The 18562-nt window shown below is 40.6% G+C and overlaps 1 protein-coding gene across 1 annotated transcript in view; it reads right to left on the bottom strand.

The window, feature by feature from the left end:
* The window catches only part of DNAH8 (dynein axonemal heavy chain 8), a 155787-nt gene that overhangs the window by 118597 nt on the left and 18628 nt on the right, over nucleotides 1-18562 (bottom strand). Inside the window, exons 13-20 of the mRNA XM_088145411.1 lie at nucleotides 16044-16179; nucleotides 15758-15945; nucleotides 13344-13424; nucleotides 10195-10311; nucleotides 9596-9712; nucleotides 8102-8246; nucleotides 5823-5935; nucleotides 5051-5157 (exon numbers count right to left, since the gene is read on the bottom strand). Of these exons, the coding sequence (XP_088001537.1) occupies nucleotides 5051-5157; nucleotides 5823-5935; nucleotides 8102-8246; nucleotides 9596-9712; nucleotides 10195-10311; nucleotides 13344-13424; nucleotides 15758-15945; nucleotides 16044-16179 (1004 nt within the window). The remainder of the gene's footprint in view (nucleotides 1-5050; nucleotides 5158-5822; nucleotides 5936-8101; nucleotides 8247-9595; nucleotides 9713-10194; nucleotides 10312-13343; nucleotides 13425-15757; nucleotides 15946-16043; nucleotides 16180-18562) is intronic.

The raw sequence follows: 18562 nt of genomic DNA, 5'->3' as shown, positions 1-18562 counted from the left end.
CCTCCAATGTGGCCTTGGGATTTTCTAGTGGTCTCCTTTCTTGATTCTAACTAGGTGTAAACCTACTCAGCTTTTTGAGAGCATCAAAAGTCAACTAGATGATGACTGTATATTAATTTCTTATTTTAAGGAATGGTATTATTCTACCCAATAAAGAAACTAATGCTAATAGAATAATATATAAGTACCTCGTGATATGAGTTGTTTTAGCTGAAAAGCATCAGAAGATTAGTATTTTTAAACTGTATTATGCTTTTGTTTATACTGTATAGTTTGTTCAATCCTAGGTTTTTTTTAATCCTTATAAATTATAAAATATATCTATATTTATAAATGAAGAAATGAAGAAAACATTGTTTGAGACATTCAAAAGCAAACAATTCATAATTTAATTTTACAATAAAATAGGATCTTTGGATGCATTATCATTTAAATGTTTCTATTCTGCCAAAGAACCTGGCAGAAAAATTAAAATTGTTACAATGATTTTAGTTCTATTTAAATCTTGTGCAGAAGAGGGCCATAAGTACATGTCTTAATTGGGGTCAATCTTTGGTAATAATTACTCCTAAATATCTACATCCAGATGGACATGATATTCTCCAGTAACATTTTTAAGCTGTTCCTCTCATTATTTGTCAGTGTTCATTAATTTAGCAGAGGATTGATCAGATTTAACACTGTTTTACACATATGGCCTTGAAAAGCCTGTTCTGAAAGTAAAGGTGCTGTGGAAGTAAATTGCCCCCTTTAGCTAGATACTATTCATGCCTCCTGTATCTGTGGAAAGACAGGTATGTGTGCTCACTGTCATACCTTTACAGAACAGGCAAGGTGGATTTGGCCATTCAGCATGAAGGACTCCTGTGGGAATGAGCACTCCAAACAGAGTGCTGTCCCTGGATCTGGCTGCAGCCTGTACCATCCCTGCTATAATGACATCATCATCTGACATCCTGTTGGGACTGCTGAAGCCACAGCCAGCTGAATTCCATCTATGGTTTTGGCCTGAGTATCAATGATGTTATCAGCACAAACAACATTGGTTTCCAAAATCCCATCTGGAAGTGATGCTAAGAGTTGCAGTACACCATATCCACAAAACCAAAATGGAAAGATAACTGTAGAGTCATTATGACAAAGAAGTAGAAGGTAAGGTGTGGGAAGGAGATTAAATCTGCCAACAGTTCCAAGTACAGCTTGAAGCCCATGAGATATGCCTAACATTGCAAGCACTATCATCTCATACAATTTTGGCAGATGGCATGAGATACCCTTTGTCAGTGGTAAGCATAATTCCGGTCCCAAGCATCTTGCTAGACCATTCCTTTTAATGTGCTAGCCTGACGTGTTGTTGTTGTTGAGTCGTTAAGTCGTGTCCGACTCTTCGTAACCCCATGAACCATATCACACCAGGCTTTCCTGTCCTTCACTGCCTCCCTGAGTTTGCTCAGTTTCATGCTCATTGCTTCAGTGATGCTATCTAACCATCTCATCCTCTGCCGTCCTCTTCTCCTTTTGCCTTCAATTTTTCCCAGCATCAGGATCTTTTCCAAAGACTCCTCTCTTCGCATTAAGAGGCCAAAGTATCTGAGCTTGAGCTTCATTATCAGTCCTTCCAATGAGCAATCAGGGTTGATTTCCTTTAAGATTGACTGGTTTGACCTCCTAGCAGTCCAGGGGACTCTTAAGAGTCTTCTCCAGCACCACAGTTCAAAGGCATCAATTCTTCGGCGCTCAGCCTTCTTTATGGTCCAGCTCTCACAGCCATACATTACTACTGGAAAAACCATAGCTTTGACTATGCGGATCTTTGTCGGCAAGGTGACATCTCTGCTTTTTAATATGCTATCTAGGTTTGCCATAGCTTTCCTCCCAAGGAGCAAGCGTCTTTTAATTTCATGGCTGCAGTCTCCGTCTGCGGTGATCTTGGAGCCCAAATAAATGAAGTCTGTTACTGCTTCCATTTCTACCCCTTCTATTTGCCAGGAATTGATGGGTCCAGATGCCATGATCTTAGTTTTTTTAATGTTGAGTTTCAAGCCAGCTTTCGCACTCTCCTCCTTCACCCTCATCAAGAGGCCCTTTAGTTCTTCTTCACTTTCTGCCATTAGGGTGGTATTGTCTGCATATCTGAGGTTGTTGATGATTCTCCCTGCAATCTGAATTCCGGCTTGTGATTCTTCCAGCCTGGCATTTCTCATGATGTACTCTGCATATAGGTTAAATAAGCAGGGTGACAGTATACAGCCTTGTCGTACTCCTTTCCCTATTTTGAACCAATCGGTTGTTCCGTGACCGGTTCTAACTGTTGCTTCTTGGCCCGCATACAGATTTCTCAGGAGACAGGTAAGATGGTCTGGTACCCCCATCTCTTTAAGAATTTGTCAGAGTTTGTTGTGATCCACACAATCAAAGGCTTTTGCATAGTCAATGAAGCAGAAGTAGATATTTTTCTGGAACTCTCGTGCTTTCTCCATGATCCAGCGAATGTTGGCAATTTGATCTCTAGTTCCTCTGCCTCTTCGAAACCCAGCTTGTACATCTGGTAGTTCTCGGTTCACGTACTGCTGAAGCCTAGCTTGTAGGATTTTGAGCATAACCTTGCTAGCATGTGAAATGAGTGCAATTGTGCGATAGTGTGAGCATTCTTTGGCATTGCCCTTCTTTGGAATTGGAACGTAAACTGACCTTTTCCAATCCCGTGGCCACTGTTGCGTTTTCCAAACTTGCTGGCATATTGAGTGCAGCACTTTAACAGCATCATCTTTTAGTATTTTAAATAACTCAGCTGGAATACTGTCATCTCCACTAGCTTTGTTGTTAGCAATGCTTCCTAAGGCCCACTTGACTTCACTCTCTAGGATGTCCGGCTCAAGGTCAGTGACCACACCAGCATGGACCTCAGGGACATTAAGATCTTTCTTGTATAGTTCTTCTGTGTATTCTTGCCACCTCTTCTTAATCTCTTCTGCTTCTGTCAGGTCCCTGCCTTTTTTGTCCTTTATCATGCCCATCTTTGCACTAAACGTTCCTTTGATATCTCCAATTTTCTTGAAGAGATCTCTAGTCTTCCCCATTCTATTGTTTTCCTCAATTTCTTTGCACTGTTCATTTAAGAAGGCCTTCTTATCTCTCCTTGCTATTCTCTGGAAATCTGCATTCAGTTGCTTATATCTTTCCCTTTCACCCTTGCTTTTCACATTCCTTCTTTCCACAGCTATTTGTAATGCCTCATCAGACAGCCATTTTGCTCTCTTGCATTTCTTTTTCCTTGGGATGGTTTTAGTTGCTGCCTCCTGTACAATGTTACAGACCTCCGTCCATAGTTCTTCAGGTACTCTGTCTACCAAATCTAATCCTCTAAATCTATTCATCACCTTCACTGTGTACTCACAAGGAATATGATCTAAGTCATACCTGAGTGGTCTAGTGGTTTTCCCTATATTCTTCAATTTAAGCCTAAATTTTGCTGTAAGAAGCTCATGATCTGAGCCACAGTCAGCTCCTGGTCTTGTTTTTGCTGTCTGTATAGAGCTTCTCCATCTTTGGCTGCAAAGTATATAATCAATCTGGTTTTGGTATTGACCATCTGGTGATGTCCATGTGTAGAGTCGTCTTTTGTGTTGTTGGAAAAGAGTGTTTGCTATGACTAGCTTGTTCTCTTGACAGAATTCTATTAGCCTTTGCCCTGCTTCATTTTGTGCTCCAAGGCCAAACTTGCCTGTTATTCCGATTACTCCTTGACTTCCTACTTTAGCATTCCAATCCCCTATGATGAAAAGGACATCTTTTTTTGGTGCTAGTTCTAGAAGGTGTTGTAGGTCTTCATAGAAGCGGTCAACTTCAGCTTCTTCGGCATCAGTGGTTGGGGCATAGACTTGGATTACTGTGATGTTGAATGGTTTGCCTTGGATACGCACTGAGATCATTCTGTCGTTTTTGAGGTTGTACCCCATTACTGCCTTTCCCACTCTCTTATTCACTATGAGTGCAACTCCATTTCTTCTAAGGGTTTCTTGCCCACAGTAGTAGATATAATGGTCACCTGAATTAAATTCACCCTTTCCCGTCCATTTCAATTCGCGGATTCCCAAGATGTCAATGTTCAATCTTGTCATCTCATGTTTGACCACATCCAGGTTGCCTTGGTTCATAGATCTTACATTCCAGGTTCCTATGCAATATTGTTCCTTGCAGCATCGGACCTTCTTTTCGCTTCCAGATACATCCACAGCTGAACGTCCTTTCGGCTTTGGCCCAGCCGCTTCACTCTTTCTGGAGCTACTTGGAAATGCCCTCCGCTCTTCACCAGTAGCATATTGGACACCTTCTGACCTGAGGGGCTCATCTTCCGGCGTCATATCTTTTAGCCTTTTAACATTGTCCATGGGGTTTTCTTGGCAAGGATACTGGAGTGGGTTGCCATTTCCTTCTCCAGTGGACCACATTTTGTCAGAACTCTCTGTCATGACCTGTCCGTCTTGGGTGGCCCTGCACGGTATAGCTCATGGCTTCTCTGAGTTACGCAAGCCCCTTCGCCACGACAAGGCAGTGATCCATGAAGGGGTGCCCGACGTATGTATCTTTAATCTAACAAGTCTCATCTTCACCCACCTCAGCAGTATATGTGTAATAAAAGCCCTTTTCAATGGTTCTGGAAGATGAGAAAGGAATGGCAAGTTGATAGATAGGAGAGAGCAATATACAAGCCAAATTCAGGATGCACTCAGAATTGCATGCAGGAATGCAATTTTCTCCTACACGGTCCTAGGAGTATTCAGATATTCCAATCTAGGTGTGAGTTTGGAAGGACAGAACATCTAACCACTAGATACGTACAGAGATAGGCCTTTACAGTGTACAATGCACATGGGTTAGGAATTCCAGGATTTATTTCTTGGTATTGAAAACTCTACTGTTTCTTAAGGAATTGTGCAGAAGAATTCAGCTGGAATTTTCTCATTTGCTTCTTTCTGCTGGTGGCAACAGAAGTGCCAAGTGTATCAGGGCAGGTGGTAGAAAATAAATTTCCACTTATATCACTTACCTTGAAACAAATACTCTTCTTTTAAGAGCGTCTAAAGATAATCGTGTAGTTTTCTGCAGGCTATCCAACAACTGATGGCTAAAATATGCAACTACCTCTTTGCATTCCTGCAGTTAAAAGCAACAGTTTAGATTCATATCAGCTACATACCTGGTCAAAATCATTCAGCAATTTACTTCCTCTGAAATAGCACATGAGAGTTACTGACGTTGAATTTCCTGCTGAAAACAACACTCCTATTTTCAGCTAAATGGGCCTCAAGGAAATCTTATGTAAGGCAAAATGAGATCTGGCTCAGAGGGCACCAAGCTGGGGAAGGCTGCTTTTAATAAGATGCAGTACAATGAAAGCAGAGCTAGATAGCAAGCATGGGTCTAAGTGATTTCTTAGAAGGTATGGGCAGGAGCCCAGACATACACTTTCCTCTCTTTGTTTTTATATTGGCCAGGATAACGTCCAGAACTAAGTCCCACCGAGTGAAAATTGAGTGAGAAGAACAGTTTCTAGGAAAAGTTGAAAGCAGAGGATGGTTTTGGCACCTCTCCCCTTTGCCACTTTTCTATTTTAAATCATACCAGCAAGATAATGAGTTCTGCACTAAATTTGTCTATAATTTTGTTCAATTAAAGCAGTTTCACAGCATGAAATATATCATGGGAAAGTTAGAAGACTTTCAACAATTATCCTAATAAATAGTGCAACTGTTTTTAAATTATTTCCATTGTTTCAGTAATACGTGTACTGAACAAATGTATCACTGGTGATGAAATACCTTTTTAAACTCATCCTCCTTTTCACTGTCCTCAGCTTCCTCACTACTAAGCATCACTGAGGATGCAGAAGAGGGTATCTCTTCTCCACTTCCAAATGCTACATGTTTTCCTTCTATTGGAAATAAAAGAGAAGTGAGTTCATTCAGTCAACAGCCATGTGCAAAAGTTCATATAGTATACGTTGTGGGACACTTTGCCTCCCACTCACACATTCAATCTAAGATTTCCACCGAATCCTAAATAGGTAGAGCTCAATACATTTTGCTCCTATCTCTGTAGTGAGTATAGTGACAACTGAGATTTATTGGTCATATTAGTTGAGCCTTTGACATGAGCACTGATGTAAATGTTGAGAAACATAAAATCAGGGCAGAAACATCATTTCTATTCCATTGATATAGCTTAATTTTTTACACAGTCATGCTTTTTAAAAGAAATATAACTAATTGACACTAAATATGGGCTAAAACATAGCAAATTTCCAAATTTGGAAGAAATTGAATTATATGTGTAGCAGCAATCAGGCTAAATAGATGGGGAAGGAATGACAAGTGACAGCCAAGAGGTTTAGGCTACACTAGACAACCCATGAACCTCTGACTCATCCTTTCAGAGATATTTCCTTACCTAAACAGAGAAACAGAATGACCAAGGTAAAAAAACAATGGGAGCAGGAGCGACTTCCGACTTGCTGTCAGCTTCCCTATTGAGTTTTCTTGTGGGAAGCTGGCAGGGCATCAGAAATCTTCCTTCCTTCCTTCCTTCCTTCCTTCCTTCCTTCCTTCCTTCCTTCCTTCCTTCCTTCCTGCCTGCCTGCCTGCCTGCCTGCCTGCCTGCCTGCCTGGCTTCCCTCCCTCCTTCCCTCCCTCCCCACATATAATATAGGCTTGTGCCATTTGCCCTCCCCCTACGACCCATAGGAGAGCCCCGGTGAAGCTTCCTCCTCCTCCTCCTCCTCCTCCTCAGCTGACCTGTAGAACTGCCTGCCCCTTTGCTGGGGGGAGGTGGAATAAAGGGGGCTGCAAACTGTGAGGAAAACTGCACCCCCACTCCCCATTCTGGTGTGTCCCCAAGGGCCCACCTGTTGACACCAGTGCCCCACCACCACCTCTACCTCACCAGAAGGCATTCAAGTTGCTGCCTCATCTTCCCCTCAAAGCCCACTGCTGTTAAGAGATTTCAGATTTCTGCCTTGTTTCCAAAGCAGCCAATTGCTGCTTGCCTGTTGGGCCTTGTCACTAGCCAATTGGGTGCAGGGGACAGCAGGAGGTGGGAAAGAGGCCAGGGATACACCCATGATGATCACATGACCTGGGTTGACTGTGGCAGTGCAGCAGTGCTGAAGCTACCATAAATGTTCCAATTTCAATCCCACAGGAGTAATGGGTCCCAGAATTTGGACACATTCTGTAAGTTAGCCCATTTGAGGTACCTTGGTTCAAAAACTGTTGCTCTGTGTTGCATGTTTCACCCAGTTGAAGGTTACAGACACAAGAGTTTTAGTAGTATATAGATTCTGTCCTGTTACTAACTACAGATAGTCCTCAGCTTATGTCCATTCGTTCAGCAACTGTTCAAAGTTGCAGCAGGGCTCAAAAAAAAGGATATACAACCAATCCTTGAAGTTCTGGCCATTGCAGCACCCCTGCAGGCACTCAAGTGTCTGACTTGTGCTTACAACATTGCAGGGAGCCATGGTCATATGACCACCATTTACAACCTTTCCTGCTGGCTTCCCACAAGCAAAGTCAATGGGGAAGCCAGCAGGGAAGGTCACAAGTCACCCTGGTAAGTCCCTCAGGCTTTCCTGCACTCATACTGTGCTGTGCCCTCCACCCCACTAGCCTTCCTGTGCTTGCACAGTGCTGTGCCCTCTACCCCATGGGCTTCCTGTGCTCCCGTGGCATTGCACCCTCCACCCCATGGGCTTCCTGCACTTGCACAGTGCTGCACCCCACAGCCTTGCAGTCCCTTCGCCTGGCCTCCCCCACCCCTCTGTGGCACCCTTATCTGGGAGTCCTGCCAGGTAAGGAGTTGAGTTTCTACTGAATACAGGCCTGAATTAATATATTGTTTTCAGGCAGCAAAAATTCTTCTTCTAATGACTAATAATAAGGATTTGTATGTGTTCCCCTAATGCTTCCAAAATTAAAAATTACAGAGTAATGCTATTAAGTACTAAAATGTCTAAAACACAAAAAGTCTAATTAGTTCCTTTGAAATTTTCATTCATTAAATGCTTAATGATGAAGGGACCCATAAATAAATGGATAAATACCTTGTGCTTGAAATTTTTTTGCAGTCGTTTTTTTAACATGCTTAACTTCATAAATTTGCTCAAATATTGATATCAGTTCCTGTACAGCATCTTCTATATGTCTACTTTTATTATTTAATATTTCAGTCCATTCCTTGGTGTGTACCTGTTTAAATACAATAACAGTATTTTATTTATTTTACTAGGCTTATATGCACTTTTGATCATTGACTGGGCAACTTAAAATCCTCATGCACATAAACAAGATTAAAATAACCAAACCCCAATCCCCCCTCCCCAGCAACATTAACAAAGATAATAACCTATGCTGAGGAACAAAAACAACTGATATAATCAATATTCATGCACAGGAAGAATCTCCCTCAATTTATCTCTCCTTCAAAGCCAGACATGATTGACTTTCTGAATCCCAAGTGTGATGGGGCAAACTGAATCTCCAGAGATGCTATTCCAGGAAAGAGAGCAATGGTAGATGACATTTAGGGGACCTAGAGACAACTGACTCTTCCTCATCTAATTAGGCAGGTAGAAACTATTGGGGGCAGTCAGTCCTGTAGGTGTCTAGATCCTGTTCCATGAAGAGCTTTAAAGGTGACATCGAGTACACTGAATTACACCTGGAAGCCAAGTGCAGCTCTTGAATAGAGGTGTTACGTGAGTGAAGAAAGGGATGCCCATAATTATTCAAGCTGCTGTATTCAGAATCAGCTATAGCTTCTATTGACCTTCAAGAGCAGCTCCAAGTAGAGTACATTGCAATAATCCCAAATAGAGGTAACTAAGGCATGAGCAATTTTGTATTATGGGAAAGAAATACAAGCATTAAATAATGATGGCATTATTAATTATTACATGTACTGTACCTACACTAAGAAATGTATTGCTTCTACAGATATAGTCTGATACTGAAGCTCTTTAACTCATCTAGATCACTTCTGAGGATGGAGCATCAGTAATTTCATATTTACTTGTACAATTGTTTTCTGCTAAATGGACTATGAGGTTTTCAAAACTGAATAGCAGATGTGTACTTAAAATAATAATAATTAGAACTATGTGGTAAGTTCAGAGGAACCACTAAAAACAAGCTGAAGCAGATTATTTTAGACTGAATGTATAACTGCGTGAGGTGAAATGAAAATCCTACAAAGTGAGGTTTTGCAATTATTCATCATTTTAAAGCACTGATCTGAGCAGTGCTGGTTCCTGCCTTCCCAGTTTCAGTCCTTTCATCCACAGAAGTGACAGAAGTTTTCATTTAGAGCACATAAACATCTAGCAAATCCATAAAATTAAAAGGGAAACATGCTGGTATAGAGATGCTTGCCATCTTGTGGGGAAGTATGAAAAATAGAATTCTTTAGAATTCTGAAGAAATGTTTAAAAATCCTCACAGTTAAATACCTAAAATTGTTCTTCATAGAATCAACATTGTAGATATGTACACATATGCTCACATGCATAAGACCAGTAAGAATGGCTAAAAATGGTTACCTCATTGCGTGCCAGTAAATCTTCCACTTTTGTTGCATTATCTGGTAGTACCAGCAGCAGCGTATTTGATATATCCTTCAGTGTTAAATCAATCTGCATTTCACACAAGTCATTAATCTGTATTAAAGAAAAGATTATTAATAGATTTTTTTCTTAGGATTACACAAACATTTTGCTTGAAATTTTAAAAAACGTAAACTTGGGGGTGATAACAAGCCCCACTAGCAAAATATAAAAGTATGTTTAATCAATTATATTAATTAAAATTAAATTAAGTTTGAAAAGCTGTGATTCAAATCTATACAACACAAAAAAATCAGCTAAAAGCTATACTTCAATAAGGCTGTAACTTAATTGTATTAATTAACAACACAGTAAATTAGCTGTATTGTTCTTAGGACACCTTGCAAATCTGAATAGATTCTATATCTTGTTTACGTTGGAATGATTCTAAATATTAAATTTAGATGAAAATTAATGAATACTGGGATTGAGCTGGTGAAGCCAAAATTCAGCAACAGAGTACATGTTTTGCATCCTTGAGGGCCGAAATTCAATCCTTGGTACCTCTAAATGAGACTAGGGAAAATTAAATTTACCTTTTTCAAAAGCTGATTAAACATTTTCATAACTTCATCAACTTCTTGAAAGAAGCTATTTAATGTCAGAGAGGACCAGGTTAAAATAGTAAGCCCTTGCCTCAGCACAGATTCCACCTAGTAAAAGTAGGAGGAAAAAAAAAAAAGAATTATTGGGACTATAGTTCATTTTTAGCATCTCATAGATTATACAACACTAAACTCAATAGACTATCATCAGCATTTTCTACAGTCCTAAAAAAAAAAATCTTTCCTGTCTTCAGTCACTTTCAGGTTGGCTTACTTCTTTAGTATCCCTCTTGGTGTCCCCCTTGTTGGTGTCCCCCTTGTCATGGTCAGATCATGCTCTGATTACCATGGATTCTCCAGTGCCATCATCCATGGCAGGGAGGTGGGACCTATTAGATCGGTCCACCTTGGCAACTGATGGACCCAGATGGGCTTCAGGGGGAGCTGGGGGTTGTGCCTTCTGGTCTGCTGCACAGGCCATCTGAGGCTGTGGTTGCCACCTGGAACAGAAGGGCTTCCAAGGCCTTGGATTGGATCATGCCTATGCAACCTCTCCCCTCTTGTGGAATCTGTCATTCTCTGTGGTTTACAGAAGAACTGAGGGAGATGAATGGGAGAAGAGATGTATAGAGCATTGCTGGCATATGACGAGGGACAAACTTGACTGAATGCAGGTTAGAGCTGCTATTAAGGCCTACCTTGTGGTGGTAAGGCAGCAAAGTGACAATACTTCTCTGTCCTTATTGTGTCTGCAGATAGCCATCCTGCAGCCCTGTTTCATGTGACACATACCATCTTGAGTAGAGGGGGTGTGGAGACCCCCTTGGAGAGCCACTCAGAAGAATTTTGCTCAACCTCTGTTGGATAAAGTTGTTCAAATTCATTCTTAGCTGATGTCAGCCTTGTTGCAGGTTCTAAGGAGGTGCCCAGGGCAGAATCTTGCCCTGTTATCTTGGAACAGTTTGAACCTGTTGGGCCTGAGGAAGTAGACAGGGTCCTTATGACTGTGAACTCGGCCACATGCTCTTTAGATCAATGCCCCTCCTGGCTAATTAAAGCTGCGCAGGGGGTGTTGTCCAAGTGGGTTTGCTGGTTTGCCCCCTCCTCAAGAAACCATTGCTGGATCCCAGCACACTGGACAGTTTTCATCCAGTATCTAACCTCCTCTTTTTGAGGAAAGTGGTAGAAAATGTGGTCGCACAGCAGCTTCAGATGACCGTGGATAAAGCAGATTATCTGGATCCCTTTCAATCAGGATTCAGGCCTGGGTATGGGATGGAAACAGCATTGGTCATGCTTTTGGGTGATCTTCAGCAGGAACGGGATGAGGGTTGTGCATCCATCTTTGCTCTGCTTGACTTCTCAGCGGTCTTCTATACCATCAACCATGGTATCTGTCCTGATTCAGGCTTCAAACTCAAACTCAAACTCACACTCACACACACACACACACACACACACACAGTTGCTAGATGAGAATAGCTATTTATTCAGGGCTGAGCAGATAATGATAGACAAGGGAAGGAATGTAAATGAACAAAATCTCTTGGAAAGAAAACTTGCCTGGATGGTTTTGCTTTCAACACAAGAATGAAGAAGAGTAGTCAAAATCCAGTCCGAAGTTCAGACAGCCAAGTCAGGTTTGTCAGCCAGCTCAAGGTCAGAATTTCCCAAGCAGGATTCGCAGGAATGACATGCCAGAGCAGGAAATCAGATGGTTGTTTTCAATGGAGAAACATGGGTTGAGGGCTGCCTCTTACATCAGGCTGCAGCCAGGTATCTTCAATTAAGATATTCTTCCCTTCTTGGCAAGGAGCCTGAGTGTCTTTGTTCTACTCTACTCTCTACTCGCTGAGCCTGAAGTTTGGGGGTCATGCCTCATCATCTGATTGCTCCAGCTGTTCTGATGGTGCCTGTGTTTGATGAGCCTCAAATGATTCCTAGCTTGGCGTCTCCTGAGGCTGACACTCCACAGGTTCAGCTGAAGCACCTTTTTCAGAGTCAGAGTCTGAGTCTGAGTTCTGGGCCATGACACTATCCGCCCCCCAGGCCCCTCCTGCTCCTTCCAAAAGGCAGGGTTTCTGAGGATAGTGCAAATGGAAACACTGAACCAAATGTGGAGCATGCACCTGTGAAGCATCCTCCCAAGATTGTTCCTCAGGCCTGTAACCCTCCCAGTCGATAAAGTACTGGAGGCAACCTTGATGTAGCCAAAAGTCCAGGATGTGAGCAACCTCATGTTCAGGCTCACCATTAATGGAAATGGGAGGTGGAGGTAGAGTGGAAGAACAGAGTGGACTTGCAGGTGCCGTGGGAACCAGGAGGGAGCAATGGAATACTGGATGAATTTTGATGGAGGTAGGCAGCGTGACTTGGTAGGTCACAGAGTTGATAACAGCTTCAATGAGAAAGGGATCAATGAATTGATGATCCAGTTTCTTGCAGGGACATCACATGGTGTAATGGTATGTGGGAAAGACCTTGGGAGACTGGGTAAAGAGATGCTATCAAGGGAATGGTCAGATAAGAGACAGCATAGCCTGCAGCTGGATAGTAGGCAGGGCAAGAGGCTCAGAAGAGACCCTCCCTAGTTTCTCAGGCTATAAAAGAGACAGGGGGTGAAATGTACTTTCAGACTTGCAAGATTCTGTCAATGCAGCTGTACATTAAAGTAAAATTAGCTTATCTGGTTGTGTTTCCTGTCTGGTCTGCCCTGCAAGGCCGACATCAATCTTGCAGGTCTGAAAGTGCCAAAAGAAATTTGACTTTCCTTGCTTTTCCATTTCTTTTCAATGTCTTTACAGATGTTGTTGTAATACTGTTTCCTGTTTCTTCTCACAATTCTCTGAAATTTTTTGTTAAGTTGCTTCCTGATATCTTTGTTCACATAGTTTACATAGCAAACAGTATCTGTTCCTGTGATTTATATGTACATTTCTGTCCAAAATGGACCCTCTACAATACTCACACATATTTAAAGTACAAAAATAAAGGAATACATTAAAACCTGGATAATAACATTTTGACCATTAATGACATAGTAAAAGAGACAGTGCAGCATCCTGGGAAGCATATTGCAACTGTCAAGACATAAAGTAACAGAGACATGAATTAGATGTATTAGATATATCTCAATATACCTTCTTCATTTTAGGTGCCATCAAGTTAACAAAGACCGTTGGAACTTCTTGGCACAAATTTTCATAGCAGTGTAGAATGTTCTGTGAATTAAAGTAAATGTTCAGGATTTAAATTAATATTAATAGGAATTAAAATATATAATGAATTTCCTAAAGCCTCCAGCATAGGCAGATTTCTGTATAAAAAGCATGAAGGTTTTAAAAAATAACTGCTAACCATATTGCTTAGTAAGGTTCTAATGATTATTTGTTTTTGGGGTTTTTTTAGTATGAAAGTAGTTGGGCTAGACTACATATCAAAGAGATTAGGATGTTTCAGGCAGAAGGCTACTTGGCAGATAGCTAAGAAGATTCAGACATAATTCACCCACAAGGTATACAGATTTGCCACATGACACATTCTTAGAAAGGTCTGTAAATAAGGCACTTTTACTTTTCCCTCTTAAAATTTCTATTATTTTATAATGGAAAATGAGTAACAAATGTCACCATGTCAGTAAGTAAAAATAATGCATCAGCTATTCCTAAATTATTCATTTTTATTTTGTGTAGAATAAAGCAAGTGTTATCAACAGATAATCAGGAATTTTTTTTACAGTTTCAACAGACTGTATGTGATCTTATAAAAAGTATTATCTGATGACATTCACAATTCACAGCAGATACAGTGACATAAACATGACTTGGGATAAAATAATCTCACTTATAGTTAAGCATTTTGAAATTCCCTAAATATAGGAATGACAGTGAATTTAATCAGGATAATAATATAGATCAGCTATCTCTGATATAGATATATTGCAATATAAGTGAAATATAGGTCAGATGTGCAGAAAATGGATCCATACAATATTTGTAATGAAGCAATACCTCACACAGACACATGAATGAATCAATTTGGGAACCCAGCTCAAAGGAGAATGTAGTCCTGAAAATTGATTCACGGACACTTGAGTATATTGGAAAAAGGAGAATTAAGTTCAGGTTCCATTACTAAGCTGATAAGAAGTCACAGTCCCCACCCTTGAGACACAGCCTATTAATCAAATCCAAAGAGAGAATCAAGCCCAGCTCCTCCAAAGTGAATTATACCAAGAGGAATCTATTTTAAAAAGAATCAAGATAAACTGTGGCTACAGCTTAAAAGTATTATTAAACAAATTAAAGTGTGAGATTGTACTTTAGCAGATCTTCCTCTGCAAGGTGTAGAGACACCATGCAGAGGGTTGGACTACATTACCTATGCAATCCCTAACAACTTTATGATTCTATTATATGGTGGCTACACTTAAGTGAATTTTCCAGAAAATGAAAACACCAAGCATATGGTCAATAAATCCACACATTCCCTGAGAATTCCAGGTGGGATTAAAGGGGTGGTTTGCCCACATGGTTCTTTATCTTTCTTTTGCTGCTCTGTTTTCTACCTGGTCTTTTCAGAATCCCCCTTCCTCTCTCTTCACAAGCATCATGCCTGGACTTAACTATAAAACATTAGGCTGATCCCTGAATCACTGTTTTTTCTATGTAGATTCAGGAAAGGTATATTCTTAATCCCTTCAGTCTTCCATTCCCCCCCCCCCTGCCCAATTTACTGTGAAACCCAGCTTCCCAGGTATTTGGTATGTGGGGCCTCAGTTCTTACTCGTTTTTCTCTTGGACTGTATTATTTTAATAATTTAATAATTTAATTCAATTTTTATATTGTCTTTGTATGCATTGTTCACTACTCAAGAGTTATGTTCTTAAAATAGATGGCTAGATACATTTTGAAAATAAAGAAATAAATAAATTTCAGGTGCTATTTTGGCCAGATCATCACTGATTTAAAATTTATAGTCTGCTGAATCAGGCTTCAGCTAGATCTAGTCCATTCATGAACAGACTACAACTAGTCAAGATATATCATTTTCAACATCAAATTGCAACTGCTCTGAATAGTGGTAAGGTGCTCATGAAAATATCCCATGATGAGAAAAGCCTTACAGCATCAAAGCAAATATGTTGAAAACCTGAAAAATCTCTTCCCTCTACTAGTTTAATGACCTCTTCCCCAATAGCACTCCTGAAATCTCTGTCTCTTTTTATTTTATACTCCAAGCTTTCTAACTGTCCCGCTTTGAACTCTGTTTTCAGATATGAATGTTACTGCTGAGCTATTCTGACATATTTGTAGATATACATCTGTCAATTAAATGTCAGTTGAATGAATTTGCTTTCCTGCCAGTACATGTCTACCCCAGCAAAATGTAATTTGAAATTAAAGTGTTGCCTTGGCCCCTTTTTGTCTTTTCTCTTTGTCTTCTTCTTTTGTATTAACATGTGCCCAGCATGTGTCACAAAATCTCCTTAACCTAAACATCTCATAAAGTCAAGTATTATTTTAAAAATCAACACATTTGTTCTTTACCTACCTCCAAGCATAATTTGTTTGTTTTAACTTCTCCTTCAATTTTGACTATCCTCTTTGCCTGCTCTGGTACCTCTAGCCCCATTTTTATCATACATTTTGTTTCTCGAACAATCTCTAAAATTTTGGGATCAAAATTTACCAGTAGCTTTCCAGTTTCAGGATGACGTACCAACAAGGTAACCTGCAATGCTGAAGTCAAAACTTTGTGATTAGAGATATTTCCCCAAACTAATTAGACAGAATAATTATATTATTTAATAGTATTTGCAATGGATCAAATGGCTTACCATACTCCAACTGTGTAATCTCTTTCATCCATGCTGTATGATAAAGTACCTCAAACTCCACCAATACATAGGACATTTTATTATATAATCGAACAACTCCTTTCCCTTCCACACTTGCCAAGATGTCTGAATTTTTCTGTTAAAATAATGATAATGAAAGAGCTACATATTTAAAAAGTAGGTGAATAAAATACTGTATGTCTACTTTTACTGAATACATTCAGAATGCCCATCTCTCAAATTTACCTATAATCTTGCAACATATGCATTTTAAAAACCCTGTCAATATTTTATATATGCCAGTAATTCACACCATTTCTTCAGTATAACTACAAATAGCGTCACAACTTATATATCTGGTCATAAAATCAAAGAAATACACAACAGTGAGGCACATAAACATTTTCAATGGGTAAAAGTGCTTCTTTCTGAACTGGAGGAAGGTTTAAGGAAACCCAATGAAACGTCAGTTGCATGGGTGTTCTAATTTGCACTAAAACAAAGCAAAGCAAAACAAAAATCATGCAGGGGCATGTCTCAGGTCTTCTGCGACCTAAGACCCGATACAAATATTGGTTAATAGTGTAATAGCCAAATCAATAGTTAGGATTGCTTTTGTCGGTTTAAAGAGAGCATGTGGTCCCCAGAATCAGGATGGACCACATTACTTTATCTAGGAAAAAGAGGGTGTGCTCCCCATTTTGGGATATGAGAAGCAGAGGCTGGAACAGCCCTCTCTTGGAGCTGCTTTAATCTGGATTCTTGCACTGCATAGCAGATTGGGACTTAGTGGCCTATGTGGCTGCTTTGAAATGTGTGGTTCTGTGTGGAATCTATAGTAATATAATAGGGCAAAGGATCGTCTTCAGCATGATCATAGCATTAAGGAGGGAAAGTTTAAGCTTCTCCTTCTTAGCCAGAATCACAGTGAAATGATATTCTTCCCAAGCTTGCTATTAGTATTAGAGGGAAAAAAAGATTCCATTGGTGTCAATCAGAGCTAATTTTCTAAGACTAATTGCTGCATTGAGGGATGGCAGCATTTCAGCACAATTAAAGACAAAAAGAGATGGGCACTGCAGGGTCATTCAAAATTGTTCCTCCCTTCCTTGCTCTGAAACAAGTTTTTACAGAACTGTAGGAAATGTAGAACTTGTTGGCTTAGGGAAGTAATAGAACAAAGCTGGCTCGCTGGAGCTTCTCGCTGTGGAGTCCTTGGAGTTCTCTGAGCTTGGTTCTTTTCTTGCAAACGTTTCATTACCTGGCTAGGTGATTAATTAGCATATGCTAATCAAGGAACTACCAGAGGAGCAAAACAAAACCCCCACCCCCACTAGCACTGGCAAGGCATGCCACAGTATATAAATAGAGAACAAACCCCATCCCATTTTAGCACTGAAATTGTTACCTAGTCGGGTAATGAAACATTTGCAAGAAAAGAACCACGCTCAGAGAACCCCAAGGGCTCCACAGTTCAACCCTGAGCTACACACATTCGCCTCTATTGGCTTCTCGCTGTTTATTGCATGACTACTAGAAGGCATGACTACCTAACTAGCTGGAACTCTGAAAAGAAGCCTTTATTGAGGGGTGAAAATATTCAGCAATGTTTTGTTGCATAGCCAATGCAATTTATTATCCCAGTTTAAGAAGAAAAAAAATCCATATCTACGTGAGAATAGCAGTCTTTCCTACTTGACATGCCTCTTTCCACATTCAAATAATTTTCTTAATGACAAATAGTTTGGGGGTAAAAACAACCACCACCATTCACAATGAAGCATTTCTAACAATTTCTAAACTTCCAATTCCATATTTTATTAGCACCATCTTAAACATTACTTAAATCTATTGGGCTTGGCTGTCTGAAGAGATGCCTGACAAAAGTGAATCTCTGCAGACAAAAAGGAAAACACACACACACACACAAACAAACACATGCCTACATCAGTTTATTGAGGTTTTCTCGCAGCTACAACTTAAGGACCATGGCTAATAGGGTACTGGGGGACGCGGTGGCGCAGCGGCTTAATGACGCTGAAAGTTGCCGGCCAGAAATGGTCGACGCTTCAGCGGTTCGAGTCCAGCCTTCGCGTTAAACAGGGTGAGCTCCTGTTTCCTCCCCAGTTCCTGTCAACCCAACAGGTCGAAAACTCACGTGAGTAGATAAATGGGGACTCTCACTCCGGTGGGAGGAAAAATGCTGGCAGCGCCTTGCAAAAAAGGAGTCGGGAGCAGTTGCCGGTAAGCGCGAAAAACCGCACGCGCCCGAAAAGGGCGTGAAGCAACGGAAACCCCACCTCCTGCGCTCGCCAGCTGGGCTCTGCCCTAGGAAGGAGGCTCTGGCAAACCACTTCCGAAAAACAGTTACCTTGAAAACTGCAAGGACTCGTCCAAGCAGTCACTGCAGGGTCAGCAATGACTGAGCGCAGACAAAAAAAAAAAAAAAAAATAGGGTACTACTGTCCAAATATATTTGTGAGTGGAAACTACATAGCAGCGATATTGTTTTCAAAACA

The sequence above is a fragment of the Python bivittatus genome, unplaced genomic scaffold, assembly GCF_059951505.1.
Source record: "Python bivittatus isolate LINGU-HERP-01145 unplaced genomic scaffold, Pbiv_v1 ctg000020_np1212, whole genome shotgun sequence".
Taxonomy (NCBI): Eukaryota; Metazoa; Chordata; class Lepidosauria; order Squamata; family Pythonidae; genus Python; species Python bivittatus.
Note: the sequence above shows the minus strand (reverse complement) of the source record. Positions and strands in the feature narration are given on the sequence as shown.